This window comes from Alosa alosa, chromosome 1, assembly GCF_017589495.1.
Source record: "Alosa alosa isolate M-15738 ecotype Scorff River chromosome 1, AALO_Geno_1.1, whole genome shotgun sequence".
Lineage (NCBI taxonomy): Eukaryota > Metazoa > Chordata > Actinopteri > Clupeiformes > Clupeidae > Alosa > Alosa alosa.
Genome location: NC_063189.1, coordinates 9141860 through 9157387, shown reverse-complemented (window position 1 = coordinate 9157387; position 15528 = coordinate 9141860). Strand labels below are relative to the sequence as shown.

The following is a 15528-nucleotide window of genomic DNA, read 5'->3' as shown; positions in this document are numbered from 1 at the left end:
AATTTTACTCAAGGAGGTGAAGCATCATTTTTACGCGAGAAGGTGAATTTGAGCAATTTTTGTATGGTGTGTGTGAGTTTCTAGAAATTTACTTTTTGAATCAATACATTCAAATAATTGGTCTGCTTAAGTGGATTTGCTGTAATACCCCAAATTATGTTCAGTCAGTCATCATTCACAGTCAATTTTGTAACAGAAATCAGGTAGCCCTTTCAGTTTTTAATATGTAATACACAATGTAATACACTAAGTATTGCAGTAGTATTGAACATTACAAAACAAAACAAAGTATTTACAGATTTACAAAAACAAGCTATTTGGAAATCCTAAATGCAATCAAATGCTTCAAATATCAAAAGAGTTCAGTGTGAAATTATTCTTTTATTAACAAAATTGTAAACAAAAGTTCAGCATAGTAAGATTCAGTTTCAGCAACGGACCCAACATGAAATGTGTACAATCAATAACTAATTGGCTTTTCATGTGGTTAGTAATCTTTCCACCTCTAATTTTGGAAAATCAGAGGGCCTACTGCAGAAGTTTGCTGGTGACAAGGTCAAACGTCCAAAAGCATACTTTAAGAATTCATTGCAGTTTATGACTAGGCTATAAGGAAATTGAGGAAACCCAATCTATGTGCTGAAGATTTTAAAGTCTTTTAAGTGCTACGTTAAATCCTTGGCTATCTCCAAAAACTAAGTCCATTAAAATGTTCACAATCCCACTCAAAAAGCCTTTATCCGCTGCGTCAACATGAGATGGCAGCCGCTGTTTACGTGATCCATGACCCTTAGTTTGAGCTGCGCAACCTCGTCTCGCAGTATGTTAGCTGTTGAGCACAACTCTGTGTTCTGAGTTTTTAGGAATTTGACTTTTTCCTCCAGTCTCGAGAGTCGCTCGAGCTTTCTTTTCCGGCACTTTGACGCAGCGACCCGGTTTCGCATGCGCTTTCTCTCTGCTTTAATCCTCTCTTGGTTCTCCATGTCAATTGGAGACAAGGGAGGGGTGTCGCTGTTCATATCAGGAACTCGCTGTGGCTCCTCTTTGTACGCCTGCTGTAGCGGGTGGTGGCATGGCACTCGAGGGCCTGGTGCGTTTTGCGCGGACATAGTCGCGTAACTCACAATGGAGCTGGAGTCGGTGTACGCAGGTGCGCGGCCGAGTGAACTCAGGCTCGAGTATTCTGGTGGATCCATACGGACAGAACTGTTCAGCGATACGTTTCCCTGATCGGAGTTCACAGATGCCATATCGGTGGATGTTGGCATCCCTTGATCCGCTGAGTCCATAACGGGCATGTGTTGTTGATGGTGGAGCTCCTCAAGAGCCTTGACAAAGCCTTCAGCAAAGCCCTCCTGCTCGTCGGTGGCATTCTTGGAAGAGATGAATTGAGAAGGAGTCGGCGTTGTCAAACTGTTACAAGACTGTACAATCAGACGCTCCAATTCAGGCGACGTCAGTTTAAGCAACCCAACGTCGGGTGATGTCAGTATGTCCATTGCCTTGGCGCGAAGGTGCGGCTTTAGGTGTTTCATTGGATCATTCAGATCTAGGGTCATATTTAGCTTCAGCGCCTTCGCATTATATCCACATCCAACATTTTTTTGTTGGGGAGGCATGGATGCGTTGAGAGACTCATCATAGAATGTGGCTTCCATATTGACTCGCGTGAACTTCCCACAATTTCGAAAGCTTGAGGGCGGATCACAGGCGTCTGTCCGGTTTTTCCCAATAGTAGCCTATAGCTATATGAAAAAGAGATCGGTCGTTGGCTGGTTTGTTATTTGATCGTTTGGTCGTTCTTTTATATCCACAGATATTTCGATGTTAGGCTTAAATGTCTATCGACAAGTTCTTCCACTCACGGAACGCATAGCCCCGATTGTAAACTGTCAGTCTGCCAAGCGGCGGACAAAAAAATCATAGAATTTCCAATTTTTCGGCTAAGCTACTTGACAAATAGCTTAAAAACTGATCGTGGACCGTCCCGGCCCTGTTTTCTCTCTCTCTCACTCTACTTCCAACGTGGAGTCAAACTTTATAAGAAGCACTGCTGCTTTGCCTCTGAAAATAACAATGATGTCACATTTAAGACTTCTCATTGGTTTGACTCATCGATATGGGCGTTACTGTTTGGGCTTGATACTCTGTCGATGGCCCACCCTTCTTTAGCCCGGTGCTTCATGGGATTAGGTAATGCCCTGCTCCAGATGCACCATGGGATTACGTCGTGTTTTTGCATAGTTTACACGGACGGTGAGCCAAAGTGTCCTATATATTGCCGATAAACGCGCTTTGCCGCTTATATTTGGAATGGTGTGTTTCAGGTAAACTCTAGAACACAAAGTGACCATCCTCTTGTTCAGAAGAATAAATTTAACATTTCAGCTAGGCCTACACACGAGACTGTATGCCTATACATTAAAAGTGTATTTCGAAGCAATGAATTAACTTAACGTGTTGTATAAACAACAAAAAAACTAATGTCTGCTTGGCTATCTACCAGAGCTGTAGCCTTGAAATAATGCCAAAATTCAACACAAACATTCGTGTATTGAGGAGACATAGCTTCCTCTACAGTAAGGCTCCTTGACATACAGCTTGTTTTTGACATTCTAAATGTAGGCCTACATCAATAGCAAAGGGGAAACTTCCACATGACTTAATAATAGCCTTAAGTGATTGACGGGCATATGTTTCCGGTTGGACATTTTCTAGGCCCTACTGTTTCATTCATCAACCTCATTTGCAATCCTGCCACTTCTTGGTATCTTGGGACCAATTATGTAGGTCCACTCAGAACCTCTTGACAGGAGATCATTTTCAGTATTGCTTTTCATGTCGTTCCCAAATAAATATGTTGTATTGCCTCTGTTGCTCTGCATATGAATGCAACAGTTTCAGTGTGTTAAGAGGTTATTGTGCATTTAACAGTTGCATACACCAGGCTACTAATGTGTTGTAATTTTCTTGGCAATATTGCTACAATATGTATTTATGTTTAAGTTCTCACTTTAACCTTGTAGTGTCTACACAATATTCATTGAATGTACTGTATTTAGATAATTAATTCCCATTTTAATTCTATGTTTTGAACGTTTTTTAGGCAGCATAGTCGAACAATTATGAAATGAATACATGCATGTAAAACAGGAATGAACTTCACAGACAGATTGTCAAGAAGAACCTTCAGTGAGGATTGTGGGTCTGTCGGTTGCCTTGGCTGCAGTGAAACAAACACATTAAGGCATTTGACACGTTCAGTCTGAATTCAGAGTTGGAATGTTCCAGCAAGTCACTTTGGCCTGTCATGGGAAGACACTGTCAACAATCACTTTGACCTCTTGCACTGATTCTTCTGATGGATGCAGTTTTCATTTACTTGTGAAGAAAGTTCAGTAGTGGAATGGCCAGGTTGCTGATTTTACTCTATGGCTGTAGTCTTCATACAGCACAGTCTCTTGCCAAATGCAATAAGTAGCCTATTCTGTGCATCCATGTAATGAGAACTGTACACCATCACCATTACAGTTCATGTATGATTTGATTTTGTAATTGTTAGTGTGGCCTCAAAAACATATAGGCCTGGCTACACTTTTCTGGAGAACATTCTATGTTGATCCATAAAAGGCTAATATATGCCATGCTCATGATTTAGTGTTTATACTGACAGAGTTTATAAAGTGCAAAATGTAGATCTGTTTTAATAATTGCTGGACTTGCTATGATGTTTCTGATACCAGGTGTGTGTATTACAACTTACATTGATAATTCATTTTGGTCTTCAATAGCAACACAATTTCACCAAGATTTTAAGTTGTCTGCCACCAGTCAGCCATTTAAATATTTGCCATTTGGCTTTTGTACACAGCTGTTAATAATGCTTGTTAATACATTCATCCACTTTAGCTACATTCTCATTACAACAAAGTAATTACATATCCCATTAAGTATTTATATAATTTCCACTGCCGAGAGATAATGATACAACTACAACACAATGCTACAATGTACAATTAACTGTTACAGATTTGTTTCAAGCTTTTCTGCCCTTGCCCTCTGATTGAGGTCACTCACCTCACACACATCCTGCAGTTCACACACTTATTTTTTTCGGCACACTTCGACTTTTTAAGTCATTCATTTGCCCTGGACACTCTTGAATGCATGTTTTCCTAATGTAGCCTACTTAAGTGGGTAGGCTATTTTTTCCAACAGCATTTCTCACACAGAGTAGGCTAAATGCAAGCAAAATAGCATTCAGGAGTGGACACTATGGATTTAAGTCTGGCATGATGTCATTGAAGATTAATCAGTCTACTGAGTCTAGCAGGCTACTCTAAAAGTAAGCTGTAGGCTGTGTGTGTGCAATGTATTGTTGGATTTGAACTCAGGATAAGGAAGTTCTCTCGAAATAACACAGGTCATGTGATCCGTTATATGGTTATAGGTTAGCCAACCCACAATTTTGACCCTTCGTGGGACCCGTAAATGTAGCCTACAAAGAGTGTAGTGCGTTAGCCTATGACCAAAATTGACTATCAGCTGATTTATTGGTGGTCTGCACATGGTAAGAGAATACTATTGAACAGATGCAGTTACTTGCCTTTTTAGTGTCTCTATACTTTGTAGTAGCTCATTAGTTGTCCAAATAAGTTTGTCGTTAGTTAGCCTGCTGAAACAAATGGCAAGGCTGATACGGCAACAACACAATGCCTTGTGCGTGACTGATTTAAAATGTTACATTGTATATTCCTCGTAATCCTGAAAGGTGGCACGAAATGAAGTTTGTGTTTTCATAGAATTGTTTTGCAATCGTATTATATAGACCTATGTCTGCAGTGCACCCATCTCTCTCTCTCTCTCCCCTACTCATGTAAATCCACCGTGTTTTGGCCTGGCTTCTAACAGCTACAATCAAAATTGAGTTTACATTTCATGAATGGAGCTGCCTATATTACTGTTAACCTATGTGTTGAGCTTTTTTTAAAAGTCAAAGTCAAAGTCTGCATTATTGTCAATTTCTTCACATGTCAAGACATACAAAGAGATCGAAATTATGTTTCCCATTATCCCACGGTGGAGACAAGACATATTTTACCAATTAGGTCCACAGACAAACATAACATTCAAGTAAACAATATAAAAAGTAAATAAGAAGGCACATACAATGAAGAAATAAGAGCAGCAAAATTTGGGTTGAAATTGTGCAATTGTGCATACAGGAAGACAGTCAATATAATAGTGCAAAAGTCAGGCCAATAAATGGCTGAGGTAGTTCTGTTTGACCTAATATGCAAGTGGCATAGTGGTGCAAGTTATGTAAGAGCAGCAGAAGTGTGTTCAGAAGTGTTTTCAGGACAACAACAACAAGTTGCAAAGTATGCAAGTGTATAAGTGGAGTAGTGCAAGGCAGCCATTGTGGGTCCATTTTGCGTTTGTCATCAGACAAACGTGTTGCTTGTTTAAATTATGCATGTTTTAGGTAGATATGGCGAGTGTCCAGGGTTGCATGGAGCGGTATTTCATAGGAGTAGACGTGGGCACAGCCAGCGTTCGCGCGGCACTTGTTACAAGTGATGGGCAGATAAAGAGCATGGCCGAAGAACCGATCCACATTTGGGAACCTCATCCGGAACATTACGTCCAATCATCTTCTGATATCTGGACCAAGTGCTGCAGCACAGTCAGAGTGAGTTAAATTAAATTAAACTTTTCCCACTGTCATGTTGAATTGTGGTCAGCCACTTCGTTTGTAAATGTGTGATGTCTTAGTAGAATATTAACAAGGCATCATCTGACTTTACAGAAAGTGACAGAAGGCATTGACAAGATCAAAGTCAAAGGCATTGGCTTTGACGCAACTTGTTCCCTGGTTGTTTTGGACCACAGCTTTCAGCCAGTTGCCGTTAATCATGATGGTAAGTGGTGTAAATACATCCTGGACTTTTTGTTTTCCATTCAGCTAATTTTACGATAATGTACAACATTACATATATCCCCCATGTGCTGGATTTATTGATGGCCCCAGATGTTACCCTCCTGTCCTCCCTCAGGTGTCCGTGAGAGGAATGTGGTCATGTGGATGGACCACCGGGCTGCTGAGCAAGCAGTTCGGATCACTGCCACTGGCCACAGGGTCCTGAGGGGAGTGGGAGGGGTGATGTCCCCAGAAATGCAGCCCCCAAAGTTACTGTGGCTAAAAGAGGTGACCTGAGGCCATAGCCAAATTCTTTTTTTATTGGCAAGAGATTCCATTCCAGTATGTTTTGAGTCTCAAATCAGATATTTGTGACACAACGCTATCCCTATAATTAAGCAGAAACATTGGGCCTTTGTCATCTGTGGTCCGGCCTAGTCTAAGGAACCTTGGGGTGACATTTGACAAATCCCTATCTTTTGAAACTCGCATCAAATTACTGTCCAGATAATGGTTTTTTCCACGTACGCACACATTAACAAATGAAGGGCTGTGGTCTCAGTCAGAACTGGAGATGCTCATCCATGTCTTCATTTCCTCCCGTATTGACTATTGCAATTCACTCTTCTCCTCACTCAACAAATCTGTCCTTCACCACCTGCACCTGCTGTTGCTAGGCTAGTTCCTAGATCAAACAGGTGCACCCATAACACCCCTCTACTCTGCTCCCTTCACTGGCTTCCAAACAGGTGCACCCATATCACCTCTCTACTCTGCTCCCTTACTTAGGATCCAATTCAAAATTCTCACCATAACCTACATGGTCAGGCCCCTGCTTATCTTGCCAACATAATTCACTTACACACCCCTTCCCGGTCTCTTGGGTCTATCAACCAAAATCTGCTATCCACGCCACACACTCGTCTGAAGACGTGGGGATAGAGCCTTTGCCATGATGGCACCCAGACTCTGGAATGCTCTGCCAACCAGCATTAGGTTTGCTGGGAATGTGGACTGTTTTAAGGACAAGTGAAGACTCACTTGTTTAGGCTAGCTTTTGGGTAACCTCTGTCTTCTATTTATTAATAATTTTATCTGCTGTATTTTTACTTTACTTTATTCTTAGCCAATTTTTTACTATGCTTTATTGTCTATGCGCATTGTAAAGCACTTTGTGACCCTGTCTGTGAAAAGTGCTGTATAAATAAATTTTACTTACTTACTTACTATTTGTCCACACCAGTGATGTGCTATCATAACAGTGAGGCCTTTGAGTACACGTCAGGAGTTTAATTTTTAGAGATACTGATTTCACACCCACAAACAATTTCACACACTTGTATTGCAAAGGAATGCAGATGTGTTGCAACAGATCTGTGAAGTATTGCAAGAGACTACAAAACCGGCGGTGTGAGAATGGAAATGTCTCTCAGAAGAATAAGTTATGTGTCCTTTTAGGCTTCTCACCGAAGAGTAGTGGATAATTCTGTGTGACAACAATGCTGTCATGGTCACAATTAGTGCATTGCTCTCTGTATAAGAACTATTTTGAACCTGCTTCTGTCTTGGCATTGTTTATAGAACCTGAAGGAGAGTTGCTGGAAGGATGCTGCTCATTTCTTTGACCTCCCAGATTTTCTGTCTTGGAAAGCTACTGGATCATTAGTAAGGTACTGTAAGCTTCACTGCTGCTCTTGAGTTTTGACATGCACATACACATATCCCTGCAATTAACTATGAAACATGAGTGCATTCCTAGCTTATGATACACAAAGCTCTCTTGTCTCTTAGATCCCTTTGCACTTTAGTTTGTAAATGGACCTATTCCCCTCCAGAAGGATGGGACGACACATTCTGGACCAGCATCGGCCTCGAGGACCTTTTGGAAAACAGCTACTCCAAAATAGGTGCTATGATTTGTCTTTAGATGTCTAGTGCTAAAATATGTGAGAATTTCACTGAAGTGGATTATTTATAAATCAGTCGTTGTCACTGTTTTGATATTAGACATGACCTACTCATGTTAGAAAAACTTGATACTGACCACAGGCATTCCCCTGTAAAGCAACTTAAAAGGTTTTGTGGGGGACATACATGACTGTTCATTGTAGTAATGTACTTTTCATTTACAGACCTACCTGTGCGGTAGCACCCTGTCATGTTTGTTTGTGTGTTGTTTTTTTATCCTTATTTTTATTGATAAAGATTAAGATTATTGATTAAGATACATTATTTCGCCATATGTTTTCAGTTACATCAAAGAGTTAAAATTCTTGCCCACCTCTTAATCACCCATCCACAAACTCTGAGCCATCCACTGATTCAAAAAAATGAATACTGGTAAAAGTGGTTATAATAATATTAATAACACCCCATCATGGTTTTGGTACATTCTTAAAATGAATGTGTTAGAAACAACATAAACTGTGTTGTCCCTATCTGGACATAGAGATGTGTTAAAAAAACAAAAACAAGTTGTGTTATTTTCAACACGTTTGTTTTAAGAGTGTTTTTCCTCAGAGCAGGTGCCGTGACTTGCACCCCTGGTACTGCTGTGGGTGAAGGGCTTACACAAGAAGCAGCTGCAGAGCTAGGACTCGTCCCTGGCACAGCCGTGGCTGCCAGCCTCATAGATGCACATGCCGGAGGGCTAGGTGAGCTCCTGTAGCATCAAGGTTCAGTTCAGATCCAGAGGCAGGTAGAACAAATGATGGCCCAGCAGTTGATGCCAAGTCATGAAAAGATGATAGTAGGGCATTAATTGGCTTAGGCTTACACACAATTGGTTTTTGACAGTTGACCAATTGTCCAATAGTTTGATTTTGTCCTTTCAAAGCAGTTGGACCTCAACAGTAGACACAGTTACCATTTGGATCAGCTTCCCAGTCTTCCATGTTTCAATGGTAACATTTGTCTTTTAAAGGAACCATATGTAAGATTGTGGCCAAAAATGGTACTGCAATCACTTTCAAATTACTGTAGTGCGGTGTATCCCCTCCCCCTCCCCCCTTACTCGAGGTTGCCAACCCGGATGGCGAAACACTACTGACTTTGTGATTAGTAGATAGGTGGAGGGTGGTGCATCAGGCCAAAACACAACATGACATGACAAAACGCAACATCAACATCAGTTGAGGGCTGCAACTTCACTTTTTAAATGACAATATCCTGGCCGGACTACTTATGTCAGTGATATAAATATTTGAAATGAACATGATTTCTTAATGTCTAGTGACATATCAGGGCCATTGTATGATTAATTGAAATACATTTCTTACATACGGTTCCTTTAAATTCCTTTAACAGGTGTTATTGGTGCTGATGTGGCCGGGTTCCACCTACCATGTGAAGAGCAACCTCTGACCTCACGCTTGGCCTTGATTTGTGGCACATCATCTTGTCACATGGCAGTAGGTGTTTTTGTTATTCTTTACTTGAGACAAACTGATGCCCAACAGTGTCTTTGTTCGATGGCCATGAACATGTCTGCCCTGTTAGATCAGCCAGGACCCCATCTTTGTTCCTGGTGTTTGGGGACCTTACCGGTCTGCCATGGTGCCCACACTGTGGTTGAATGAAGGAGGGCAGAGTGCCACTGGAAGACTGGTCAGTTCAGGTTGTTATACTGACCAATTAGACGTTTATTGTACAGTCAGAAACTAAACGCCTTGATGATTTGTATTGCCATGCATACATAGAGTTTTCTGTCAGCAGATTGACTACATGGTGAGAGGCCATGCTGCTTTCCCCGAGTTGAAGGAGAAAGCAGAGAGAAGGTTAGTGTAGAAAAAGGCTAAACCACCACTACATCTTTCACAAAACGCTTTTGTGTTTGAAAAATCATCAGATAGTTTCATCCTGACGACGGATCTTCTTATTTTCCTACATAGCCAAGAAAGTGTTTACTCCTACTTGAACAAACATCTAGAGGCTATGGCCAAAGACCCCGCTAACTTGGACCAGTTGACCAGCAGTCTGCATGTGTGGCCTGACTTCCATGGAAACCGGTCTCCTCTAGCAGACCCCACTCTGAAGGGCATGGTGAGCAAAGAGGGCATCTGCCTCATGCCTCTGGTTATCCACACACACACACCAAAATGCACAGGACAGAAAACGCATCACACAAGCATTGGGAAGGTGTTGATAGGTGTTGATATTTGATACATGTTTCTGTCTCAAGATTTATTTGTATGCCAATTACATACATCTAGTGATGGATTGAAACACATCATCAGTGACAGAACCTGTACAGTATGTTAAGTGTGCATTCATTTTTGTGTCAAATATACCATATCAAATATGTTACGCTATCAAAAACATCTACAGTAAACACACAAAAGCACTGCATGTTGCATTACAGTTTATGGTCAACCCTATATTTAATTGAGATTGAAGAGTTCAAAGACAAAAACTGTTTAAGGACAGAAATTTGACTATTTCATGGAAAAAATAAGCACATTTTGAATTTGATGCCAGCAACAAAAAGTTGGGACGGGACAACAAAAGGATGGAAAAGTTGAGTTATGGGAAAGACAGCAAAAGGAAGAACATTTCACAACTAATTAGGTGAACTGGAACCATGAATGGGGATAAAAATCGCTCTGTGTAAACCTGTCTGGGCAAATGATGAAATAATATTAGAATAATGTTTCTTATCATGAAAAATTTGAGAATTTCAACATCTACAGTACACAACATCATGAAAATATTCAGAGAATCCTTTAAAACAGGTTCACAAATGCTAGTGTATGTAAACTCTACCATTTTATCTGAACCTGAGCTCATCTAAAATTGACTGATGTAAAGAGGAAAATGGTGCTGTGGTTAGACCAATCAAAATTTGCTATTCTTTTTGGAACTCATGAACTCCTCTGGGCTAAAGAGGATAGGGACTATTCAACTATCCGATGTATACAATTTGTTAACAATAGCTTCCATGGCGGTGTGGAGGTGCATTAGTGCCTATGGCATGGACAATTTGCACAATCAATTCTGAATGATGTACACAGGTTTTGTGCAACATAGACTGTGATCCAGACAGTGTCTTTTCAGAGAAGACCTTGAATATTTCAGGAAAACAACGCCAAAATGAATTCTGCACATATTTAAACGTATTTCTCCATAGAGGAGGAGTCCAGGTGCTAAAATAGCCCGTCTGTAGTCCAGACTTGTCTAATTTGGTGCATTGTGGAATGAAAAACATGATTTAAGTCCCCAGACTGTTGAGCAGCTGAAATCCTATATCGGGCAGACATTTCATTCTCAAAACTCTAGCAACTGGTCTCCTCAATTCCTAAACATTTACAGAATGTTCTTAAATGAAGAGGTGAAGCAACTCAGTGTTAAAAATGCCCCTCTCCCAACTTTTCTGAGACATGTTGCTGGCATTCAATTCAAAATGAACATATTTTTTCCAAAAAACAATAACATTTCTGTCTTTCAACAGTTGATATATTGTCTTTGAACTATTCTCAATTAAATATACTGTAGGGTGGACATGATATGTAAATCATAGCATTATTTTTTTTATTTACATTTTACAAACCGTCACCACTTTTTCGGAATTCAGATTGTGGAAGGCGCCATTTTACATTTCAACATACATCAACATTTTATACCCACTAAGGCTATCAATCTTTCTCTCTCTCCTCTTGAGTAGGTTGTTGGACTCTCCTTGTCCCAGACCCTGGATGACCTGGCCCTGTTATACCTGGCAACAGTTCAGGCTATTGCTGTGAGTAATACAATCCTCTTGAGTGGACCTTTCATGTGAGCCTTGTGGTCATTTGAAAGTCCTTCTGAATAGAACGGTCTCCTCCTGTGCTTGTGGCCTTGCAGCTTGGCACCAGGCACATCCTACAGGCTCTGAAGGAGGCAGGACACTGCATCACAACCCTCTTCCTGTGTGGAGGGCTGAGTAAGAACACCCTGTTTGTGCAGATGCACGCTAACGCAACAGGTAAGTGGTGACAAGGCAGCACGGGACTGGACTTTATACAGGTACAGTGTAGTTCCTTGTGGACTGGTGTGCTTTGTGTACATGTGTGTTATTCAACTGATGGCAGTAGGGTGGGAACTATGAGCTCATTTGCATGGGATGCCGCTGTGCCAGTATCCCATTTGAATTTCATCAGTGGCACATTTGCATCCAATATCAATGTGAATGATAGCGGGCTAAGACCTCTGTGGTGTCCATCCTCCATGAAAGGCACTTGCATGCTCGTAGTGTATCATACTTCTGTGTGACTTCCGGAATTCTTGTAATGGACTTTTGGCCATCCGTTGTATTGTACACATGGACAGAAAGTTTGTTCCCTTGCTTTGAGCGCATGTCCAGATAATGCCGCTAATCAAATGCTGTGTCTTATCACTAATGATAACACTTATTCAGGTTTACCAGTGGTTCTGCCTGCTGAGAAAGATGCTGTTTTGGTGGGAGCTGCTATTTTAGGAGCCTGTGCTTCTCTTGACCACAAGTCCATTCAGGTGTGCCACAACTCTCAGAGGAATCACTAAGAACACTAAGAAAATAATTTGCACAAAGTATTTTACTTGGTGAATACAGAGATTGTGACTTTGAGAATTAGTTCAGGATCATTATAGTCCCATGCCATAGTAGCATTCAGAACATATGTAGGGTAAAATAAGCATTTCACAGGATTTGAAGGAAGGAAGAATGTTGTTTGCAAAAGCAAATAATGCCTGAAAATATTGCATTAGCCTTTTTTCATATGATAAATTGTAATGTTGATAAGTCTTTTGATTATCACTTCAATATCACACGCAGTGTTAATTATCTGTGTGATTGTGCAGCTGTCACATTTACAAACTGAAACGTTTCACCCTGAACTGTCTTCCAGGAAGCCATGGAGAAAATGGCAAAAGTCGGCAGAGTTGTAAAACCAAATCTTGAGCAAGACCAGTGAGTACTTGTTACATAATTTATGTACCACAATGTCCTCAGTTTATTGCTTTGACCCGATCAAGAGTGTTAATAAATATAGTGTATGTAGCATTAGGAACTTGCAATACTAGTGAACATTTAATTATTTTTTAACAAAAGATACCACAATGGCCACAAGCATAACTAAAGGTTTATTAATTATTTATGGTTTTATGTTTTGCTTTGTTATCATTGCACATACAAAACACATGAACTGCATTGTTATTAGTGTTTTAGTTGGCTGAAGGGTTAACTTATAGATACTAAGAAACAGAAGATCCTGAAATGCTGTGTCTTCCAGTTTCTACAGGAAGAAATTTAGTGTGTTCCTGCGGCTGTTTGTCCACCAGAGGGAGTGTGCTCTTCTCATGCAGGAGTGACCATAAGAGGAATCTCTCCTTTGCAAGTGAGAAGTGAGCATCACCACACTACAAGAAGTGGCACTACTGACATTTCAATACCAGGGCACAGTTCTCCAATAGAATTTCACTTTTTTGAGACATTAGAACTTGCAGTGTAAAACCTTTCAGCTGATGCAACTGGAAGCGACTTAATTGTTCTGATAAGGGACCGCAACCAAGATTAATACAAAATACAATACATTACAATTCTAAAAGTAATTTTACCAAAATAAATTATTTTTACGAACATGCTTTATTTCACTGGTTAAGGAATATCATTTTGTCTCTCCCTTTCTCCAACACCCTTTTCACTGGCCCCCACATGAGGTGTAGCACTCTGTAATGTGAGCAGTTGTTGCAGTAGCACTACAAGATCAAAGCCATTTAATTGGCCTTCAGTGTGTGGTGTTGTCCTAATGGGAGGACTGGACAAATCCCTTGCAGCTGATGCCAATGAAACGCATCAGACAGAAGCTCTTCGTGCACTGTGTAATGTGATTAAACTGACACCAGCCCACTGCGGCTAGTAGCAGAGTGCAATGCTAATACAGCATTGGGCCATAACCACATGTTGAGTCATATCCACATCCCTAAGGTCTTAATTTGACTATTTATCACTTCCTGAATCTGAAGCCAGTGGCAATATTGGGATTTCTGTTTTTTGCCACTGATGTGTTGGTATTGACAAATGCTTTCCAGGGGTACTAGAGGCCTACATGAAAGCATACCCATGGTGGTGTTCTTTTTAAAAGAAACTTAAATGTCACAGAAATTGACATTTATGAAATTCCAAAAGAATTCAACCCTCTTTGATACCCGTCAAATGTGCATTTAGGAGAGACTTTTAAGACTCCCCCTAACAGCATATTTTGTGCGCATCCATGACCAGGGGCCTATTGCACAAAAGCAGAATTAAGACATCCGGGATAAGTTACTGAGCTGCGCTCAATGAATCCAAAACAAGAGCGTACAGGCTTAATTGGTTGCTGCTTGAGCAAGCCAGGATGAGCAGACACGGATTCATTAAGCCAGGTGAAACCTATCCTGGATAAGTGTGCGCTCACGGCTCCCTCAAATAGACCCCGCCACCGATCACAGATTCACTATGGCAACTAGAGCGGCTTCATTGCTTCTACAGCGTGAAGTAGGTAGCGATAGCCTTTTCACAACAGCAACACCTCTGTTTAGGAGAATCACCACGCGCAAAATGGTTAGGCACTCCCGTGACGTCACATTGGTGCATGTCAGGTCAGGAATGGAGAGTATGTAAAAGTTAATTAATGATCACAAACGTTTCAATAATGACAGTGGGTCTAGGTATATGTGATAACAATGTGGAGTGGGCAGTGGAATCCTAGTCCAATCCTTATCCTAGTTTTGTGCAATAGGCCCCTGGTCACCATTGTGGTAAAGGGGTTGGGACTCGGCCCTTACCAACCAATCAGCTGTAATTTGAATCCCTGCCCCCACAGGTAATCCCAGGCACAAACAGAAACCATTCACCCCAATAGAAATGGGCCTATCAGCAGAAATTGGGTGGCGTCCTCAGCTCAGACCATTTTAAGAGTGTGGTTGGTGGTCATCCTATTTTCGCTCCATTATAATACACATGTAGCCTCCACTTCCCATTTTAAACACAAATTATCAACGGCTCTTTTCAATACATTTCTGCACAAAACTGCTTCCATGAAATGGAAAAAATAAGCATCTCTTCTATTCTGTAGCCGGGTCGCCGTTGCAGCAGTTTTCGAGTTGTGTCTGTCATGGGCGTTGAAATGAAAATCAACACACAACAGAGCCATTCCTCAGAAGCGATGCAGGCAGTGTGTTCAAGCCACAAGTCATATGACCGTATAGACATTGTCTTACATTTTGCATTGTTCAATGCTGTTCTAAACACAATGTCCCACCTTGATCAGAAGTCTCAATATGGTAAATATTAGAGTACATTTTTACATTGTGTTAAATGACTATCATATGATTTATTGCTTTTTGAAATATCGAAATTGGTATCTAATGTTCAGGTATGAATAGAGAGTCAATCTAGTCAAACAGCAAAATATCCATCAATAACTGCAAAATATCCATGAACGACACTTCAACTACTACTCTCGACCTGTCGTTCCAACCACAAACTTTCCGCCCATGTTTGCAATTGATTGTTGGAACTACCCTGTCTAGAAACACCAAATCCAAGAATGCCGGTTTTAACTACAAACATTGCGACGGATGTTAGCCAACAACCCTTTCTAGAAACGAAACCC

At 40.9% G+C, this 15528-nt stretch overlaps 2 protein-coding genes across 6 annotated transcripts; one reads left to right on the top strand and one right to left on the bottom strand.

The window, feature by feature from the left end:
* Window positions 1-361: 361 nt before the first annotated feature.
* Window positions 362-2041, bottom strand: LOC125307170 (transcription factor Jun-like). The gene has a single exon (XM_048263016.1). It carries the CDS (start codon window positions 1656-1658, stop codon window positions 726-728), a length of 933 nt encoding a protein of 310 aa, XP_048118973.1. The 5' UTR covers window positions 1659-2041; the 3' UTR covers window positions 362-725.
* A 2165-nt stretch (window positions 2042-4206) lies between these two features.
* On the top strand, window positions 4207-13520 carry fggy (FGGY carbohydrate kinase domain containing). 5 transcript variants are annotated; one of them, XM_048264167.1, is made up of 16 exons: window positions 4210-4570; window positions 5490-5692; window positions 5810-5921; window positions 6057-6208; window positions 7502-7590; window positions 7712-7827; window positions 8446-8574; window positions 9227-9330; window positions 9419-9526; window positions 9635-9696; window positions 9811-9961; window positions 11580-11654; window positions 11759-11879; window positions 12312-12406; window positions 12781-12842; window positions 13165-13520. In XM_048264167.1, exons 1-16 carry the CDS (start codon window positions 4525-4527, stop codon window positions 13241-13243), a joined length of 1704 nt encoding a protein of 567 aa, XP_048120124.1. In that variant the 5' UTR covers window positions 4210-4524; the 3' UTR covers window positions 13244-13520. The 5 variants fall into 5 exon arrangements, with proteins under 5 accessions (XP_048120143.1, XP_048120124.1, XP_048120133.1 ...); XM_048264176.1 differs by having other exon boundaries at window positions 5486-5692; XM_048264186.1 differs by lacking the exon at window positions 9419-9526 and having other exon boundaries at window positions 4207-4570.
* Window positions 13521-15528: the final 2008 nt, after the last annotated feature.